This window comes from Polistes canadensis, unplaced genomic scaffold (genome assembly GCF_001313835.1).
Source record: "Polistes canadensis isolate GaletaPanama2010 unplaced genomic scaffold, ASM131383v1 scaffold_120, whole genome shotgun sequence".
In the NCBI taxonomy this organism is placed as follows: Eukaryota; Metazoa; Arthropoda; class Insecta; order Hymenoptera; family Vespidae; genus Polistes; species Polistes canadensis.
This window is the reverse complement of record NW_014569667.1, coordinates 378,123-398,049: the sequence shown is the minus strand read 5'-3', so window position 1 is coordinate 398,049 and position 19,927 is coordinate 378,123. Positions and strand designations below refer to the sequence as shown.

Here is a 19,927-nt window from a genome sequence, read left to right as displayed (position 1 = left end):
TTTATTACATATTGACAGGATGAGCTAGGGCAATTAATAGTTAATATCATTGAAACTGTACCTCATGGAGTATTATGTTTTTTTTCATCATATATAATGATGAATAACCAAATCAATAGATGGAAAGTTACTAATATTTGGAAACTCATTCAAAAATATAAAAAGATCTTTGTGGAACCTCGGGAGGGCTCTAATCTAAAAGATATAATGACACAATATCGAGAAGTAATAAACGAAACCTCTGAAATAAATGTTGATAATAAGGAAGGCCATTCAGGTGCCATTTTATTTGCCGTATTTCGTGGCAAAGTTTCCGAAGGTATCGACTTTAGCGATAATGAGGCGCGTTGCGTTGTTACGGTAAACACCTAATGATTATACATCTGAATTCTAATTGACTATTATATAAATATCACGATTGAGTGTGAGATTCAATTAAAAGGCATTTTTGGTAACACTGTATGTCAAAACGTATATTCTATTATGAATTATGTTTGTTGTTAGGTCGGGATCCCTTATCCTGTAAAAAATAACAAGGATGTCCAAATGAAGTGGGAGTACAATGACAAGAACACTTCGAGAGGACTACTTAAAGGTTCCGACTGGTATAATATCCAAGCTTTTAGGGCTTACAACCAAGCGTTAGGTCGATGCATTCGGCACAAAAATGATTGGGGTGCCATTTTATTGGTAGACGAAAGGTTTGTTCTTGTTCTTGTTCTTGTGATTCATGAAAATATCTTTAAAAGACTTTAATTATTAGAATTTTTGTAGGTTTCTAATGCAATCATACCAGAGTAGTTTACCCAAATGGACACGTAATTCGGTGAGAATTATTAATCAACGTTTGAATCAATTTTATTATCATTACTTTCATGTAATTTTTCTTTTTTTCTTTTCTGCAGCTACAAAAAAATAGTAAAGGTGAAAATATTATGGAGGAATTAAAAGTTTTTGTCCGGTCGAAAAAGACGCTATTATTGGAAGATGTGAATTAACTTGTGTAAAAATAATACTCTTTTTACAATGTTACCGTTAAAAAGCATTTAATTAAATTATTTCATAAAATAATCAGATATTTTGTAAAATAATCTATTGTTTTGGGAAAGCATATAATAAGAATTTTATTATACACATTATTTTTATTTTCATAGTGTCGAAGGAAATTTAATTGAATCCCTTAAATCAATAGAAAAACCTTATCTCGAAATTACATAATCTTTGCTTGGAAGGCCTAAAAATAGATTAACGGATATACCACTTTAACGGTAACATATAGGCGATATGATGTATGCGATAGACAATAATGTTGATTGAGACTTTGTTTATTAAAGTTTAGTTAAAGAAGCAGAAATAATTTTTTGTTCGTGCAATTATATCATTGATCCACACATTCGAGAAAGCGAGCGTAAGACTCATGTTTCAGTTTTCATTTATTAAAATTGCATTTAAAAACAAAATTGAATTAATCTATTTCAAAATTTGATATAATCTTATTCCCCACATTCTTCCTTCCTTTATTTAAATATATAAAAATATTAATTTCGTTTAAATGCAATTTAATTATTAAGAGAATTGTTGGAGGTGATTGGTTTGCAAAATATCATGAAATTTTCATCGGCTACACTATTATTAATAGATGAATTTAATAAGCAATTTAATAAAACAAAATTTCTATGAGATGAAAAAATATATTAACAATTTCACGTACAACAAAAATCCCTCTTCACCGTTTATAACCTTCACTTTAAAGACAATTGCAACGCAAAAGTATGAAAATGATTAAAAACCTGCATAGACAAATTGTTCTATTCGAATGTAACTGACAGTATATGTAAATATTCTTATTTTGTCGAACATTAATTTTTCTAACTATTGTTTTATTAATTTTCTTTCTTCTTTTTATAGAATTCAAACGAAAGTTAATATTCATATGAGTACATATCTTTTCATCGAGAAACAAAAATTAATAACATGACAATGTATATATATATAAAATAAAATTAAGACTTATTTCTTATTGATATTTGTTTATCATAGCGATCTATTTGATAGATGCATGTTTATTATTTTTACATGTATATTCCTCAATGACATTTGTTAGAATTTTTTGTAAAGCGTTTCTTAATCTTCATCTCCCTTTTCTTTTTATCATTGTTCCAAAATATTTCTTTTTCATGTTTTTACATGTATATTTGATTAAAAGAAGTTTTCTTTACTTCTTATACGTATATTTTGGCAATATTATTAACAACTCGCTTGTTATTTATTTCAAACGTTAATTCGTATCCCTTTTTTCAATGAATCTCAGTTGTTTCTTGTTCATTCTCTTTAATTTAGCGGTATTTTTAATCTAAAGAAAAGAATAACCAAAGCAAAAATAGTTAAAAGAATATTACTTAATTGATTAATTTCATACAGAACAAATATAATAATATCTATACTCACAATTTGTACTACTTCACCCTTCTTTCTATTTTCCTCTGCTCTTTTTAAATTTTCTATCCTCCGTTGCTTCTTTGCTTCTTTCTCTGCTTGCTTTTTTTCTTTGATAGCTCTTGACATTTCTTTAGCGCGTTGAATATTTTCCTTTAATTTCTGCTTCTTTTCGAGTGATAATTTAATACCTCTACTTTTGACAATAGATGAAAATCTAAATATAAACACATAATTAAATATATATGTATAATTATAAAAGATAAATTATTAAAAGAATTATTGAGATATGTGTGATATTTGATATACATACCTCTTCTTTGGTTCTTTCCATATTCTACCAGATTTAGGTTTTCCCTTTGGAATCTCTTGTTCAAAAGATATTTTATTTTTATTCTCCACATAATTTTCACATATATTTGGTATATCGTCGTCGGATGAATCCTCATTAAGAATATCTTCCATTCTAATTACTTTTTCTTCCATTTTTATAATAACAAATATAAGTTAACTACACAAAAATCACCAAATTCCTTTCACTTGTAAACTATACTTTTTAGGTTAAGAACTCACGTGGGTAGGTTCCATCAAAATATACTACTAACGACGTCTACATAAAAATAGAGAACTAAGATCGATAGATAATGTGTGGATTGGTAAATGATCTACGAAAAGTTTTCTATTGTTTTTTGTTTTCAATCAATTGCTGACTTTTTTCTTTGTATGTTTTTCTCCGGTCTTTCTAGCTCCAGCACGATATCGGTTTTTTTTAATCTAGTAAGTCTTTTTCCTGTACCTATTCCAAGATAATCGTTCTTAACGAGTAAACTCCTTTAATTAATAATTAAAACAAAATATCTATATTACATTTTTAATTGTTGTTTGCTTTTAAATGTATGTAGAATTTAATTACACATTCACTTTGTGTAGACTACTTGTTATTAAAAGTTACTAGGAAATAAGAAAGTTTAAAATATATTGAAATTCTAGTAACATGGCTAAGCCGATATTGGTAATAGTAGTGCTCTACTTACCATCAGAATTACCGACAGTAGAAACATTTTCACTGCAGAAAGAAAAAAATAAATGCTCTTAATTGCTCAATAATTGCTCATTTAAAATCCATAATTGCTCGCCTAATTAACTAATAATTTTTCTAATATGACTTACCGACCGAGACCTGATGGTAAGTTACCATCAGAATTACCGACAGTACAAAAATTATTTACCTAGATACCATTTATCGACATGTCGATATTATAGATTCGCTTTACGTCGATAACAATAAAAAAATAAATTTTAGAAACATAGTCCAATATTATTTTTCACAAGTTATAAATTATGAAATAATTCACCGACTCAATAAACGTATTTTATTTGAAATTAACACACTCTCTATCCTATATTTTAAAAATATATAATCTTTGATTATTACCCATATACTTCAATACAATTACAGTACACCATTCGAGTTATAATATAAAATATTTAAACGACTACATATATCTAATATGTTATTAATAATAATTATTAATTAATTATTACCCAAATCTATGTATATATATATAATTAATATACTTATGATAATAATATATTGTACAAACTTCATGCGGTACGAATTATTCGTAATATAAAACAAGAAAACCCATAAAATAGATATGTATTAATATTATTATAGAGTCTCAAGTATTCGATTGAATTCGAAATAAGTCCACACCATTATCACATTTCATAGAATTCCGAAAAGCAAAAAGGACAAGTAATATGAATAAAACGCGAAAACCATCACGTCTTTTCTATCGTGGTCGTTATTTTTAGCGATCTTCTTCTTTTCTTTTTTTTTTAACTACCACCTGGGCTGTCCTTTTGCTGCTTTCGAATTCATATATTCATATTCAATGGCATTAACGGCACGTATTTTTCACTTGGCCGAAACTTATACTGCGAGCACAATCTATTTGACTCTGCTTCGTCGTAACCATTCCTATAAACAAAAATATAATACAAACATTAAATTAATAATCTATCAATCGTTTTTATAAAATCACTTTTTATGAGAAAACATGGCAAATGTTAATATAAAAAAAAAACAAAGATTGTTATTTTAGTATCGTTTTTAGTATTATCACCACACCACCACCATCACCGCTACCACCATCAATCTCCATTTTCCTCTGTTATCAATGAATTAATAAACATACTAATTTAATTAGTAGAAACAAACAAAGAGACATAAAATTTCATAATACTTCAATGGTCATTTAATGTTTCTCTTCAATGATCTTGAAAATAATTCGAAATATTTTTCTGGAGACGTCTTATCCTGTCAAGTATTTTCTCGATGAACTCTGACAGTGGTGTCTGGTATATATTATTGTTATTTCTTCCAGCTTCCCTATAGTTGTTATTATCGAGTGGCTCGTAATTCGTTGAATGTTTCCAATATGCAATACATTGTTCTAATAATCTATATTTGTTTATACAAAAAGAAAATCTTATCTAATTGTTATTAATAATAAAGGATGAAACAAAAGTTCCAATTAGAAATATTTGATAGATTGTAAAACTACAATCCTAGCTTGTAAAGATAATCTAACTTAACTAAAAGTTTATAAAATTGCAAAACACAGAGTAATTGATTTTAAGAAATACCTTGGAATTTGTGATTCATCCTGTTAAATGAAATGATACCCTTTAGAAATGAATTATTGAGAAGAATTTCGAATATAAAAATACCTTTGCCATTGGGAACATGGTCGTCTTTCTTTGAAACAAGTTACTTGTATAACATTGAAGAAAAGGGCACCGATAGTGTTGGCAACCTCGGTATTAAGATTTTGCAAACATCTTCGAAACTTGGCGTCGCAATCGCAATGCGAACGTATGAAAGGTGAATTGTTACATATACCATGAATACATTGCTGAGGTGATATCGCTATTGGGCAATGATCGTGTTCCCTGCAGCATGCATCTTCTGCCGCATGATGACCTAAATCATCGTAAGAACTTGCCACATTTCCAGGTCCGCACCATTTTGTTCCAGGATATATTAATCCACCTCCCGATGTTCGATTCTAATATGACAAAGTTACATTAGAAATTAATTAATTGCCATAGAGTCATATTATTTTCTTTTTAACAAAACAACTTGTCATTATATCCTTGACAACTTGGCATACGCGATAAAAAAATATTGTATTAAATAAAAATAAAATATAAAGAAATGATATAGGAACTAAATTTATGAAACGTTCATAATATAACGTTCGATATCTTTTAGACACGATATACAAATAAAAAGATTTTAGTCAGAGTTTGATAATTTTATTTTAATAAGTTTTACGTGTTTACTTTAGAAGCCAAACAAGTTTCTTCGAGATCAGCAACGAGATTGCTTGGCATTTGCCGAACTTTCTTTGGATCTGCACCGAGTATCATTCTTTGGATTACACCTCGATCATTATAAAGTGAACATATTGGTTCGCCAGCATTTAATTCTACCATTCTGGACATTGTTGTATCAGCAACAAGCACGCTTCCCATTGTTTTTTGGGCCCATAGGACCGACAAAATGCATAATGATGCAGTCAGCATCTGTAATAAATAACATTGATTAGAAATTGTATACAGTTATTCTAAACGCTTGAAATAAAGAGTAATAAAATACAAATGAACAGGAATAATAATAAAAATCCTCTCTCACAATAGCATAAAAGAATGTTTCCATCTATATATATAATATGTATTCGAGGATAGTAATTACTCGTTGGTGAGGAGGGTCGGAGTCGAACAGATTGGCGGCCTGCACGTATCCCGGTCACTTTAACGAGTCATTTGAGGGGTAGATCGATTAAATGTCTACTAGCCTGATATTAAACATTATTATTTATTTTTCATTTTCCGACCAGGTCAAACTCATCGTCCTCGATAACGATACTTTGTCTGTAAACTTTTTGCGATCTTCTACATTTTCTTTTCTCATCATTTTTATTATCATTTAAATCAACTTTCATATATTAAATCTATTACTATACTTGTACAAATAATAATCTTCAATTCATTTCTTTCAAAATAATTTTAACTATTTCTTTTCTCATAATTTTGAACTGTGAACTGTTTATCGAGAAATTTATTAGAAAAATTAAGTCAGTATGATATACGGAAAAACAATTAAAGAAGGATATTACAAAATCGTGAAGCCGATATTGTCAATGTGTGTTTCAAAGTCACCATTTAACCTTCGATGATAAGAAAAAGAGAGTTTTTTTAATCATAGTCATACGTCAATGGTTGTTTCACAATTTCAATTTTTATTTCTTAAAAAAAAAAAAAAAACTAACCGTAAAAAAGGGGGAAAAAACTACGAAAGAAACATTTCAATGCATTTGTCAGAGTTTGATGTTATAATTTATCGCAAACGCAAAGACGAAATCAACAAGTTCTTTCTCAAGGTTCACCATTCATTTCCTTACTCTTTTTCGCTCTTTTTTCTTTTTTACATAAAATAATGAAAAAAAAAAAAAGAAATGATTACGAAAGAGACATCAATAGATAGCGTATTTAAATTTAGGTCAAGATCGAAGAAGGATTCGACATTGAACGTTCGACTTCGATTTCATCTTATAATATATACTATCACTTTCCTTGTTTGGCATTTTTTCTTATAACTTCTCTCAACTTTCGACTCTCGGCTAATTTTAGAAAATTAATTGAACAAATTAACCTTACGTTAAAATCATAGAAATAATAATATATTATATATTAATTGATGAATTATATTATAGAAAATTCAATTAAAATACAAATCTTGGATTTGTCATTCTTTCTTTTTTGAAATTTATTTATTTATTTTATGACAAAAATTAATTGTTAGATTATAATGAAAAATAAATAAACAATATGATTTTATAAAAAACAAAAGACTCTGAAAGAAAATGATAGATTTTATTAATGGTCAATATATGTTGTGTAGCATAAATTATATTAATGAAATTTAAAATTCTTTTGAAAAGATCACTTTCGAGGACTCTTTCTATTCAATGGATGGACATTGATGGATTGACATTCTATGCTTGTGTTCCTTGAGGATGATTGCTATGAAGAAGAATTTAAAACCTAAAATAGAGTATAATTTTGAAAAATAATGATATTTATTAGAAAATATATATAATAGATTATTCGTAATCGAATAGAAACTATTGAAAGCGATAGAGGGGTTGATCCCTTAATATATAAATTACTCTCGATATTGACCCTGTTAAACGAGACAACGATTGAATCGTCCTAATTTGAGAGACTGATCCTGAAATCACTATATTCAAACGAGAGCAACGTTGATCTCGTATTAACGATGAGATGTGGGTCAGTCTGCTTTTATTGACGTACTTGTCCCTTGAACCTGAACGAATCTAATCGATTATCGTTACTATAAAAATGCTGATCGATGATGATCGATGATAATTAATGACAATTGTAAAACAATAATTTAAATATATATATGAAATATAAATGATAATCAAATATGCGTATATAAAAATAATAAATATGATCCGCTTATATATATAGAAATAAATCTTTATTTTTTAATGTAAGTATGAACTTGGTAAAATGATGCGGAAATCGATATATGATGGTTGCTAGATAGCATTTTGCGTTATACGAGGTCAAAACAAAAGAACAAGTAAATTGAACTCGAATCGATAATAGGATATGAAATGTTTACTTATTTCTTTTATCTCTAAGGTTTCTTGAACGGACTTATACGTATCACCGATTGTTATCTACTTGATAAAAATGTATCCCAACATTTCAATCATGGATAATGATTTTTTATTAAATATAAAGAAAATATAAATCATTTTCTGTGACGTAGATAACAAATTTTTAAAAATATAAATCGAATGAAAATAAAAGAATGAAAATGCGATAGAAAAAATAATTATTGATATAAAAATAATGAAAAATAAAACTAAATTAATGAAATATGTAAACAACTATACGACGGAAAATCAAATATCAACTTTTTCAGATATCAATTCTCTACTTATCCTAATTATTTTAGATCAACCCCTTCAATTAATTTTACATTAATTTATTATTAATATTTTATTCAGTTAAGTGTCTCTTCTCTTATTCCTTCAATTAAACATTAATATTGATATTTTTATTTGAATAAGTTATTAAATTTGGTCATGATATTGCGAATAAAATATATTTATTCAAATTTGATTTAAATAAATTCGACCTTACCTCCTCTAAAGATCAAGATGCCAGTAGCTTATTAACCAATTTGAGAAAGAAAGAAAAAAAAGAGAAAAGAAGAAAAGAGAGACAGAAAGAGAAACAGAAAGAGAGAGAAAGAGCGAGCAGGTCGACTCGAAAAAATTGTAGAAATCAAACTGTCAGAAGGTTTGGAAAACGAACTGACAGGTGCGACACACGCATAGGTATAGGAAATCTGACCTGCGCAACCCCTAAAAGGAGTACACTAGAAAAGTGGTGCAGTGCGGAACGATCGGTCTAACAGTATGCACCTTGTATCATCAGTAATTCATTATCATTAACAATAATTAACATTCTCATTCAAAAAATAGTTACAAGATATTGTCTAACGTGCGTTAATATTACCAAAAGGGATTAATCGGCTTTATTCAAATTTAATTAATCGTCAAATATTAAACCAAATGATTGCAAATAATGTGTTCGACGTATTAGTGTTACAAAATTAAAATCATTCCAATATAATTAACAAAATCATTAAACGTATGCAAATTTTAGTATCACATAGAAAAATAGATAAAAACTCTTTTCAATAAGTGTCCAATAAAAAAAAAAAAAAAAAGAACAAGGAAAAAAAATGATTATTCGAATAATAATTAACGAACGTGTAATTAATTTACGTACATTAAATTTGTCTTGACAACTCTATAAAATCAGGTGAGAAAAAGCGTCGACCTTCTTTATTTTGTTCTACGACTCGTCGATTTCAATAATATCGTAGTCCACCTCGAAATATTTTTCTTTCGTAAGCACACGAAAAGTTTGTTAGTCACTCTTCAGCGGTTGCTAACAGACTGATCCGTTCGTTCGAACGTCAGGATACTAATATTCGTGAACAGCACACATCGTACATATTAGGGGAGACTATAATCACGTGACGAATGTTTATAAGTATCTATAACATTGCAAAGAGACGTGATCTGACATTTCAAATTGATCTAATCACCCGATAAAAATTGTATATCATTTTTGTAATAAATAAATTATTTTTTAACTCATGATCTTTCACTTATCTTAAGGAGATATTTTTCTTCTCTCTTATCGTCAATTTATAAGGAAAATTATTTTTCATTGATTAATGTCATCGTAGATAGATACTCATTTTCATTGACTGATTTTATTATAGACGTCAGTCGCATTAAAATACTTCATTAAACTCTTTGATATCTTTAAACCAATTCGTTGGACGCAGAAATAACAGAAAATTATTGCGTTTATAGATTATTATTATTATTATTATTATTATTATATCTGTTATAATATATCTTTACGAGAAGTTACGTCAACGTCGATATTTCTCATCTAACTAATCAAAAATACGTATACTTTTTTCTATAAAATTAAAATTATAAACTGACATTATCTCGATACGTTTTCTTTCTATATCTTATTTCTCTTAACAGTATATATATAAGATACATTTTTAAAAAATATAAAAAACAGAGAATAAACTTTTACCCTAATATCATGTTTTTGTTCGTTTTTAACTAAACAATCATTTCTTAACATTTTTATGGAATCCATTCGACTTCGTTAGTCTCGTATTTTCCAGAATCTCTCATCACTGGTATAACCCTATGCGTTTCCTCTGGTTTCGAAGCAGTTTTACTTTCTTCGGAACCAGCTATTTTATGATAAACTTTGCTACCAGCACTGGCAACCCATTGAACACCATCCCCAAGTTTTTCGCCAGCTTTACGTACGGCACTGCCAAAACTTTCAGCCGTGAAAGTGTTAGGATCGATGTTTATGTCAAAAGTATCATTACCGCGTGGACAACCGCTCTGAGAAATGATACTAAGATCATAAGGATCTACTCCATAGCTTGACAATTTTGCTTTTATATTATCTATGATATCCTTGTCAAGATCACGATGTCTTGAAAGTATAGTTGCACTTTGTCGATGGGCAAAAGCTAATTTCTGACAGGTAAATATTCCAGCATAATTGTCATAATCCGTAGTGAAGATTATGTGAGATGCACTACCTGCTACACCTAAAAAAAAAAAAGAAACAATGAAAACCATTTCAATATTTGCTTCATAGTCTTTCTAATAAATCAATCAGATTCATTCTGTACGTCATTGGAAAGTGAAATCAATGTAACTTTAAACCTACAAAAGGTTAATAATAATCAGGATTAAAATCTTCCTTTTAAAAATGACTCATGTTACTTACTGAGCGGGAAGCGAACTTGCATTCGAGCCGGTGTACTAGGTTCCGGTACACTCAATTCACCAGTATAGTGATACTCGTGCTTTAGTGGCGTAAGACCTGTACAGAAAGAGATTGCTTAATTACAGAAAATTCATCCCACTTGAAAGACATTTATGCTATTAGCGTGCTTTTATCAGACCGGGTAGGGTCCATATATTATTAGTATTTCTTTATCTATAGAAATTTTTCCAAGTAATATTAAACGTAACGATTTCTATTCTTATAAGATGATACCTAATCTTATAGAAAATATAAAATAATCATTTAAATTCACCTAATACAGGATGATCAGATTCTTGAGTTATCAAGTATTCTCCCGGTTCTTCGCCACGAGTATAATTATAGGTAATACATTTGCTTGCAGTAGACGTTTTCTGAATGACATACCAGATTCCTAGAAACTACAATTACATATGATTAATATCTCCAAAGTGTCACAATGATTGAACAATTTTTAGTTAACGATTAAATATTATTACCCTGTTCATTTGAAATCCATGCATTGGCTCTACTATGGGACAACTACCCATGTGATAACTATGAGCCTTAGCAAGGGCTAAACATCCTGCTAGGGCAATAAACAAAATGATCGAACGCATCTTCTAAAAAGAAAATGTTCAACAAATTAGAAACAATAAAAGTAATAATATCATTCAATAAATACAGAAATTTCTAAGTTTTTAGAAAGTTGCTGTTAAATTTTTATCAAATTTCTCCTGTGAAACCGGATATGTGGGTCGAATAATGGAAAATCATATATATATATAGTGATAAGATTGTGTTTATCTAAAAAATTCAATACTAATCTAACAAAGCGATTCCCATAGATGATCCAATAGTATCTAAATTTAGACCGGATGATTCACTCGTCCTTGGACACGCATCGCGGGGCAAAGACCTTTAATTTACGCTTCTACAACTATCAATCTACTTCCTTTTTGATAAACGTAAATTTCGAGAGAAAAAACAACACGCAATAGAATTGACTTCTTCTTAATCTACTCGGACTTTACACTTTTAATAAAAAAAAATTAATAAAAATACATCTGATGTTATAAATATATGTTGAAATTTATCTAGTTGATAAAGCGCACAATTAAAAAACCTTAAATTTCTCTCAGTTGTATTAATCAAACGACAATCATTTGTTAATAACAACAATATATAAAATATACAAATTTTAAATAAAATTCATTGTTTCTACTGATTAGATCTCATGTGTTCAATAAAATGATATTTAATTGATTATTGTCTAAATTAAAAATATTAATTGAAAAATGTATAACACGAATAGCAGCAAAGAGACTCACCGTTTAAACGTCAATCCTTAGTTCTGAACGCAAACTGTAAACAGTAATTCGAGGCTTGACTTTATGTGCTGGAGATCTCCCCACTCTCTAATCTTCAAATATACGTCACGCATACATTAAATGAGTAACATGCAGGAGAGAACAAATAATATGTTCCTTTCCAACCGCATCCAAGATGTAAATTTTCTGTAAATAATAAAGATATATTTAATAAAAATAAAACAAAATAGCAAGAAATTTTGTCTATTGCACAGCAAAATAATTGTTAATAATTTTACATTACTATTAATTAATGAAAAAATTTACCATATTCTTTGTTCACAAGTATTCATAATCTATTATTGATTTTTTTAAAGAAATTTGACGTTGATTTTCAATTAATTAAATTAATTATTATTTTTCGTGTAATTGTTTGGAATTTTTGTTATAATTACAAAAATGTATTTTATAAAAATATTTATATATAATAGAAATGTATAATTAAAACTTGTACGATTTGTAACAGGGATCGAAACAAAATAGTTACATTGTTGCTTACGATGACGCATAGTCGACATGTAGGAGAAATTAGTTTAGAGCATATGATTCTAAGAACCAATAATTATCCACTTGGCTTCCCATTCCTTCTCCTAAATAGTATAATACGATTTTGCTGAAATGGTAAAACGTCGATAATTCTCAGCTAACTGAATCATTATGATTAACAATACCTTTAACTTGAAGTACATAGGTCATTCATAGTTGAATGATAATATTACATAAATGAAATGCTTTGTGTACAAAAAATTGTCCTGTATTTTCAAAATAATTTACAAAGATTACGCTATCTTAAAGAATATACATATTTAATATTTATCGAGAGTTCTTCTTTTTTCGATTTATTTTGTTTCCAATAAAAATGCTTACTATTTTATTTAGTTAATAATAAATCGATAAATTTAATCCACTCTTGTTCATCTTTTCTTTCACATATTAAATATCAGAGAGTAGTACAAAAGAAGAAAAATCATACTTAATTAAAATATAAATTATAGATAATGAAATTATTTTGCGAATAGTATTCTATTAAAAATAAGTAGTTAAGTATAGTTAAGTATAGTTTAGATAAATTCTTGTTTGTCAATGTAGATATAAAATATTATAGTAATATCATGTAATTGTTGCATCGAAATTCTCCCTTGATCTATACTTATGATATATAGTACACATATTGAAAGACGTAAATGTACTGGAAACATCAAATAATAAATTTCGACAAATGACTTGATATAATATAAAGCTTAATAGTATGTAATGAGCATATTTAGTCATATTCATCAATTAAAAGAATGTTTGCAATCAAACACCTTAACTCACATCCTTCCGCTATTCTAAGATATATCTTTTTATATTGTCGCACAATTAAAACGTCATAAAGAAACACAACGAACATATCTTTCTTCGTTTCTTTTTTGTTCTCCCTTTTTATTATACAGGTGGTAACTTTCTCATATCCAAATCTTGGAAATAAGGATGTTTTAAAGCTGCCCTTGCCGTTATTCTATGAACGGGATCGTAAACAAGCATAGCTTGCAATAATTCAACCCCATCCTCATCAAGATTCTTAACTTGGGCTTCTAGATTGTTAGTTACCCAATTTGGAAATGTTGTCTTATAATCATTTAATTGAGTGACGCCAGGCCATATTTCTTCCGTTGGTGTTCTTAAAATGCTATTTAAATATTGTTCAAAATATATATAAATAGCTTTTTGAACTCGTTATAAGAAAATTTAGATATGTAAATATTGATCTTACCGAAAAATTCGAAACAATTGATCGATTTCACTGTCTCCTTGAAATAATGGCTTTTTCATAGCCATTTCAGCAAAAATACAGCCAACGCTCCACATATCGATAGCACAAGAGTACCTACTGGCACCGAGTAGAATTTCAGGTGCTCTATACCACAAAGTAACTACCTCATGCGTGTAGACTCTGACAGGAATTCCAAATGCTCTTCCCAACCCAAAATCTGCTACTTTGATAACTCCTTTTGTACCAATTAATAAATTTTGTGGTTTCAAGTCTCGGTGTAAAACTCTACGCTTATGACAGAATAGAATTGCTCGTGTTATCTAAAAAAAACCAAATAAAAGAAATAAATATATACATATATGTTTAATTGTTGCTATTAGTGTACGGCTTATATTGAGACCTGGTATAAATAGGACTTGACCGTTTTAGGTTCAATCATTACACCGGTCCCCAAACTATCCATGTATTTTTTTAAATCCATAGTAAGATACTCGAATATAAGGTACAATCTAGATTCTTCCATAAGCACGTCGACCAAACTAACGATATTTGGATGTTTCAACTCCTTGAGAATAGAAATCTCTCTGATTGCAGTCGATGGCACACCTTCGTCATCGCTTTCTAAACGAATCTTTTTCATGGCTACAATTTCACCAGTCTTTTTGTGTTTTCCTTTATACACAACACCATATGTGCCTATAGTATAATATATATTTTATTAAATGCGAAGATTTACAAAGAATATATAATTGAACATACATAAACATATATGTAGATATTTTTTACAAATGGTCAAAATAACTTTGAAAACACAAATTAAGTTTACATTTTACACGAGTCGTATAAATGTTATAAAATAAGAAAAACGATCAATTAAAAAACGTATAATTATAATTAAGTCTTATTATTGATAAATAAATGATATTTAACTTTTTAAGATAGTATCAAACAAAAAATATTAAACGTTTTACCTTCACCAATTTTTTCAATCTTAACAAAATTATCCATGATCTTAGAATATATAAGAATCCAAAATGCTTAAAGTTCTATTCCTATAATATTTATCCTTAAAATAAATCACAAGTAAGATTAGAATAGAGTAAAAAAATTATTTCACATTTCCTAGAGGCTTCCGTCTGTTGTCACGTAACGTTCAAATTCAAACGATGCTACGCCATATTGTTAAATCATTTGAAAAGCAATTCAATTCTTCCGTATTACATCGACGTTAGATCCACCAATCAAAACAAGCGATGTACTTTTATTATTTTTCTTTACCCGCCAAACATTATGCATTTGTTTATTTCCGTTAAAATAATTTTTTTTAATACTTAGGCACTTATATTTTGTTATAAAAATAAATTTTACAATAAAATTCAAGAAGCAATGAGAAAAAATGAATAAAAAGCAAATATTTGAACAACTTGAACATAACCAAAAATTTGAAAGAATCAAGATGTCGAGATGTCTTTCAAAGATTAACAATTTTTACACAAATACTATATGAAATATTCGTATTTATTTCATATTGTGTATCGTATTTGTGTAAAAATTTTTAATCTTTAAAAGACGTTGATATCTTGATTTTTCTAATATATNTATTTTAACAATTTTATATTTTTATTTTGAAAAATTGTATATTTTTTCTGTGTCCCTTGTATATTCTATTTTTACTATATATATATATGAAGATATATAAATGGAAATGCATGTTATATAATAAGATCAGCTTTATTACATGCGTGCGTGTAACATACAGGTTTGATTAATTTATTTAAGAATGAAATCATAATGCCAATTGTTATTAGCTTACATTATTATTCGACCATTAATTATTAAAAAAAAATGTTAAATGAAAAAGAAAGGATAACAAAAATCTACATATATATTTAAACGCTTGTTATTGATCAAAACTATTTTTTTTACATCTATATTTCCTGTACATGTTAAATAAAGAGGTTAAAAAGAAAAATTTGCAATAATAAACCTTTTAAAATCTAATTGTTAATTTTACAATGCATTTTTGATCTTTTCTTAAATACATTTAAACATCTCAGATGCATTATAGAAACGCTTTATATGATAAGCTTTTTACGAAAATTTAATGATACAAGCTCGAACGAAACTATTTCTTTTTTCTTTCTCTTTTTAATCTCATTGTGACAACTTATACAAATATCACTATATTATAATACAGTTACCTAGCGTTTCATTTTTTCAATTTCTTTCATTTAAGTAAATATTAATAATAATAATTTATCGTGGAAATTGATATCCCCCAGTGGAGTATCCGAGTCCTACACCACGTTGAGTGTGCGTAGTAGCGCGTGCCACTTCATATTGTTGTTCCATGTTGTTAAACATTTCTTCCTGTTTTTTCAAAATATCAGGCTTTGTACCTGTAGTTTGGGTGTTAGGTAAATCACCTTTTATTCCCATCAGTCTCTTAAATTTCGCAGTTACTTTTCCATCTTGATCATGAGTAAACGTCGTACCCATCCATGTGTTTGCCGTAGTAGCTGTATTGGAAGTACCTTTACCTTCTTCTTGTTTCGACTGTGCGAGGAGTTAATAAAAGAAATAAAGTATAGATATATATGATCGCGTGAAAATAAATAAATATAAATGCATAATTATTACTTCTTGTATATATATATAATAACTATGTAATAAAAATAATAATAATAATATATATATATATATATATATAATATAGTATATAACAAGTAATCCTAATATTAGAATAAATAATGAAAATAAAATCAAATCTGTTCACCTTATTAGCCCACAGTAATTTCCTCTTTTGAATTTGTTCCGCATATTTCCCCTGAGTAGCTGTGGTCAATGGATTATAATAATTTTGCTCGCTTTGAATTCCCAAAGCTACAGTATCCCCTTCAGGTGCTTTCAATTCGATTCCTAATTTCTCTAATTGTGCCAATTTATTTCTTCCTTTCTCTTCTCTATAGCTCATCGTTCTGAAGGGTAGCGGAGCCCGATCTCTCGACCTGGATCTTGATCTCGTACGATCCTTTTCCTTATGGTAGCTAGATCTTTCTTCCCTATGTCGATCCTTTGATCTTTCGTCCCGAGAATGACGACGCTCTCGTTCTCTTTCTCTGTCTCTACGTCTGTCTCTGTCGTTTCTCGATTCACGAGTTCTATCCCTTCGATTATCATCACGATAATGATGATCTTTCTCATCGCTCTTCTCTTTACGTTTATCTTCATCGCGTGACTTTTTCTCATCGTCTCTACTTCGTTTCTCCCTGGTATCTTTATTATGAGCATTACTATTATCACCACGTTGTCTTCTATCGTCGTAAGATGATCGACGATTTTTCTCACCACTATGCTTGTTACGGTCAGATCTGTCACTCCTTTTATGTTCATCCTTATTGCTTTCATTATCGGATCTCCTGTAAAACGATTACGTTCTGCAGGGGTATACCACACAGATTCGTATTATTATTCTGTATGAAATGGGTTTATTAAGAATTTTGCTAAACTAAGCACACACACATATATGCTCAGTGTTCAAAGTATTTCTTTTGATTTTAACGTTTTCTTTTCGTTTTTACTTTAATTGACATTATATGATACAATGAAAAACGCGTTAACAAAAATAAATAAAAGTTAAATCGGTAATGGTCATATACAAACCAGCTCACCTCTGGTCTGAAGAAGATGGTGAAATTCTAGACGAGTCTGTTTTGGAACCTAGTGCAGAGGGCATTGCTGCAGGACTATGAGCACGTTCACTCCCAGACTCTCCAGAAGAGTTATTGTTGTTGCTTTCCTAAAGAAACCAAAATTGATTGTTTCAATATATTAGGCTTCTATATAGAAAGTTGTTACATTAAAAAGAAAAGACTTTAAAATAGAATTATAAATCATTTTATGCATTTATTAAACTTAAATTACATTATCCTCATTGTGGATATATATTAATTTCTAGAAAAAAGAAACATCGTGTTTCTATTTCACACAGAATTTATTAATGAAGAACAGTGCTTAATATTATTACTTTTAACAAGGAAGAATATACCTGAACATCAATAATTTCAAATAGATTACTCTATAATACATGTAGATTTTACTTAGCGTTACTTTTCTTACTTATTTTCAAAATGTTTTTGTATAATAATGAATAGCTATGAAGAAATAAATAACACGATTTTATGTATTCTTTTATGATAAAAAAAAAAACAAACAAAATTTTTTTCTTATATCATTGGTTGTACTTGATACAAAGTTTTTGTGATGCAGAAGATTTACGCATCAGTTACTTTGATTACACAATCCAATTTTTCTGTTAATTGCCGGTAGGTATATAAAACCAACATGAAACAACCACATTATAAAAGAGAAATGTAAATATATTAAATATCCTCTGCATAGACATATATACAAATATATATGTCTGTGCAGTTATTTATTGGCAAAATATTTGACAAGTGTGGTGTTCTTTGATGGTTGGTGTTTTGTTAGTGTTACCTTCTGCCAGCTTCCTCTACTCACCTCTGTCTTCTGAATAGGACTTGGGGGTAGTCTTGAAAGACCCTCACACAGCATAGACCTTGCCGAGGTGCGTAGATATTGTATCATGTATTACCAACAGAGCTACGTGTTAATATTTTCTCACGAAATGGTACTATTCCCATTTACTTATCATTTAAACGTTTAAATATCAATTATAGTCTGATTATTCCTTTCAACAAGAAGGTTTTAAGATCACGTTTTACAAATTGTAACTTGTAACATTGTAAAAATGAAGTAAACAAAACTGAATGCAATGTTAAAGCTTATAACATTCTTATGAATGAGAAACTGAATGTAATTGAAATTAAGAGAAAATGGAGAAATAAGAAAAGATGACAATAAAGAGAGAACTCAAAATTATTAAGCAACTAATCGACTCTGTTCAAATACTATGTTGTTCAACGTGACCTCATAACACCAAATACCAGACTGTTAGCGTATCAGTCCTAAAACCCTGTCACGATCATACTGTCCCTACATAGCCATCATTGTATCTTCCCAGTCATCGTCCAAATGTTTCGAACTTAAAATTAACAGATATGGTTGGAGACATCTCTATTAATCATACCTCACTCATGTCCATTTGTACTGGGTCATAATTGGCATCACTAGACCTTCTGTTCCTTACGTCTCCTTGTCCTTCGTACGACATCTTGGAAAATAAGTAACATAAAACAAAATAAATATATTCAATTTCATATGAAAACATTTATATACATTTCCTTAATACATACATAATTAATATATCTCACTAACAAAATATTTTATACAATAGCTTTAGTGGAAAATTAAGAAACCTACATAAAAAAAAACATTCGTTAAAAATCATTCTTATGTTTATACATTTTTATATCGATAATATATTCTTATTTACGATTCGCCATTTAATGGTCGACTATAGGAGTCAGTGCGTTAGTTTGGAAGCCATGATTCCAAGCGTATACATTGTAATCACTACCGACATTACTATTACTTTATTAAAATCATTTTTTTTCAGAAAAATGTTATTATATAGTATAAAAAGAACACTTTCTTATTATCTTACCTTCAGTTCTTCCGAATTATTACTATTTTCACCGTCACTCGCGTAACTTGCTAATGAATCCATAATTTCGTGACGAATTGCAGACAAGTGCGGACTATCTCTTCCGATTCTAACTTGGCGGCGCTGCAATCTTTTCATTTAACCTTTCAACTCCCCCTCTCCTCTCTTAAAATCGTCCAACGTCATTGGACAATACTAGTTTTGTTATTTATTCTTATTTTTATAATAATATTTTACTCGAATATTAGATCTGACAATAAGAAACATGTATAATATTTAGTATATATAATTGTAAGAATTTTG

At 28.8% G+C, this 19,927-nt stretch overlaps 6 protein-coding genes across 8 annotated transcripts in view; 1 reads left to right on the top strand and 5 right to left on the bottom strand.

Moving 5' to 3' along the window:
* Positions 1-1,479, top strand: part of LOC106787939 (Fanconi anemia group J protein homolog) — a 49,620-nt gene extending 48,141 nt beyond the window's left edge. Inside the window, exons 14-17 of the mRNA XM_014750728.1 lie at positions 19-360; positions 505-701; positions 775-826; positions 906-1,479. Of these exons, the coding sequence (XP_014606214.1) occupies positions 19-360; positions 505-701; positions 775-826; positions 906-998 (684 nt within the window). The 3' untranslated portion in view covers positions 999-1,479. The remainder of the gene's footprint in view (positions 1-18; positions 361-504; positions 702-774; positions 827-905) is intronic.
* A 196-nt stretch (positions 1,480-1,675) lies between these two features.
* LOC106787940 (coiled-coil domain-containing protein 86) lies at positions 1,676-3,373 on the bottom strand. The gene is made up of 3 exons (XM_014750729.1): positions 2,750-3,373; positions 2,449-2,653; positions 1,676-2,353 (listed from the first exon to the last, which is right to left on the bottom strand). The coding sequence occupies exons 1-3, from the start codon at positions 2,920-2,922 to the stop codon at positions 2,279-2,281; spliced, it is 453 nt and encodes a 150-aa protein (XP_014606215.1). The 5' UTR covers positions 2,923-3,373; the 3' UTR covers positions 1,676-2,278.
* Positions 3,374-4,265: 892 nt separating this feature from the next.
* LOC106787928 (acidic phospholipase A2 PA4) lies at positions 4,266-9,580 on the bottom strand. The gene is made up of 4 exons (XM_014750706.1): positions 9,340-9,580; positions 5,788-6,030; positions 5,173-5,510; positions 4,266-4,420 (listed from the first exon to the last, which is right to left on the bottom strand). The coding sequence occupies exons 2-4, from the start codon at positions 6,028-6,030 to the stop codon at positions 4,318-4,320; spliced, it is 684 nt and encodes a 227-aa protein (XP_014606192.1). The 5' UTR covers positions 9,340-9,580; the 3' UTR covers positions 4,266-4,317.
* Positions 9,581-9,923: 343 nt separating this feature from the next.
* LOC106787927 (apolipoprotein D-like) lies at positions 9,924-12,342 on the bottom strand. Its single transcript, XM_014750705.1, has 5 exons — positions 12,243-12,342; positions 11,412-11,534; positions 11,207-11,333; positions 10,894-10,989; positions 9,924-10,711 (listed from the first exon to the last, which is right to left on the bottom strand). Exons 2-5 carry the CDS (start codon positions 11,529-11,531, stop codon positions 10,227-10,229), a joined length of 828 nt encoding a protein of 275 aa, XP_014606191.1. The 5' UTR covers positions 11,532-11,534; positions 12,243-12,342; the 3' UTR covers positions 9,924-10,226.
* A 675-nt stretch (positions 12,343-13,017) lies between these two features.
* Positions 13,018-15,323, bottom strand: LOC106787925 (cyclin-dependent kinase 1). The gene is made up of 4 exons (XM_014750704.1): positions 15,009-15,323; positions 14,438-14,733; positions 14,038-14,357; positions 13,018-13,953 (listed from the first exon to the last, which is right to left on the bottom strand). Exons 1-4 carry the CDS (start codon positions 15,043-15,045, stop codon positions 13,710-13,712), a joined length of 897 nt encoding a protein of 298 aa, XP_014606190.1. The 5' UTR covers positions 15,046-15,323; the 3' UTR covers positions 13,018-13,709.
* Positions 15,324-15,923: 600 nt separating this feature from the next.
* On the bottom strand, positions 15,924-19,772 carry LOC106787943 (arginine/serine-rich coiled-coil protein 2). Of its 3 annotated transcripts, none has more exons than XM_014750731.1 (5): positions 19,625-19,772; positions 19,148-19,231; positions 17,709-17,836; positions 16,814-17,456; positions 15,924-16,593 (listed from the first exon to the last, which is right to left on the bottom strand). In XM_014750731.1, the coding sequence occupies exons 1-5, from the start codon at positions 19,760-19,762 to the stop codon at positions 16,294-16,296; spliced, it is 1,293 nt and encodes a 430-aa protein (XP_014606217.1). In that variant the 5' UTR covers positions 19,763-19,772; the 3' UTR covers positions 15,924-16,293. The 3 variants fall into 3 exon arrangements, with proteins under 3 accessions (XP_014606217.1, XP_014606219.1, XP_014606218.1); XM_014750733.1 differs by lacking the exon at positions 19,625-19,772 and adding an exon at positions 18,559-18,616 and having other exon boundaries at positions 19,148-19,216; XM_014750732.1 differs by lacking the exons at positions 19,148-19,231; positions 19,625-19,772 and adding an exon at positions 18,559-19,141.
* Positions 19,773-19,927: the final 155 nt, after the last annotated feature.

Bases quoted from the DNA above. Each gene is read 5' to 3' on its own strand.
- LOC106787940 (XM_014750729.1), bottom strand. From the start codon at position 2,922: ATGGAAGAAAAAGTAATTAGAATGGAAGATATTCTTAATGAGGATTCA. The intron at 2,654-2,749 runs GTATGTATATCA...GTTTATATTTAG, and splicing joins TGGAAAGAACCAAAGAAGAG to ATTTTCATCTATTGTCAAAA. The intron at 2,354-2,448 runs GTGAGTATAGAT...TCTTTTCTTTAG, and splicing joins AGGGTGAAGTAGTACAAATT to ATTAAAAATACCGCTAAATT.
- LOC106787928 (XM_014750706.1), bottom strand. From the start codon at position 6,030: ATGCTGACTGCATCATTATGCATTTTGTCGGTCCTATGGGCCCAAAAA. The intron at 5,511-5,787 runs GTAAACACGTAA...TTGTCATATTAG, and splicing joins AAACTTGTTTGGCTTCTAAA to AATCGAACATCGGGAGGTGG. The intron at 4,421-5,172 runs GTATTTTTATAT...TTTTGTTTATAG, and splicing joins CCATGTTCCCAATGGCAAAG to GAATGGTTACGACGAAGCAG.
- LOC106787927 (XM_014750705.1), bottom strand. From the start codon at position 11,531: ATGCGTTCGATCATTTTGTTTATTGCCCTAGCAGGATGTTTAGCCCTT. The intron at 10,990-11,206 runs GTGAATTTAAAT...CTTTCTGTACAG, and splicing joins ATCTGATCATCCTGTATTAG to GTCTTACGCCACTAAAGCAC. The intron at 10,712-10,893 runs GTAAGTAACATG...TTTTTTTTTTAG, and splicing joins GCAAGTTCGCTTCCCGCTCA to GTGTAGCAGGTAGTGCATCT.
- LOC106787925 (XM_014750704.1), bottom strand. From the start codon at position 15,045: ATGGATAATTTTGTTAAGATTGAAAAAATTGGTGAAG. The intron at 14,734-15,008 runs GTAAAACGTTTA...ATTATACTATAG, and splicing joins GATTGAAAAAATTGGTGAAG to GCACATATGGTGTTGTGTAT. The intron at 14,358-14,437 runs GTCTCAATATAA...GGTTTTTTTTAG, and splicing joins TCAAGTCCTATTTATACCAG to ATAACACGAGCAATTCTATT.
- LOC106787943 (XM_014750731.1), bottom strand. From the start codon at position 19,762: ATGAAAAGATTGCAGCGCCGCCAAGTTAGAATCGGAAGAGATAGTCCG. The intron at 19,232-19,624 runs GTAAGATAATAA...TTATTTTCCAAG, and splicing joins ATAATTCGGAAGAACTGAAG to ATGTCGTACGAAGGACAAGG. The intron at 16,594-16,813 runs GTGAACAGATTT...CTCCTCGCACAG, and splicing joins AATTACTGTGGGCTAATAAG to TCGAAACAAGAAGAAGGTAA.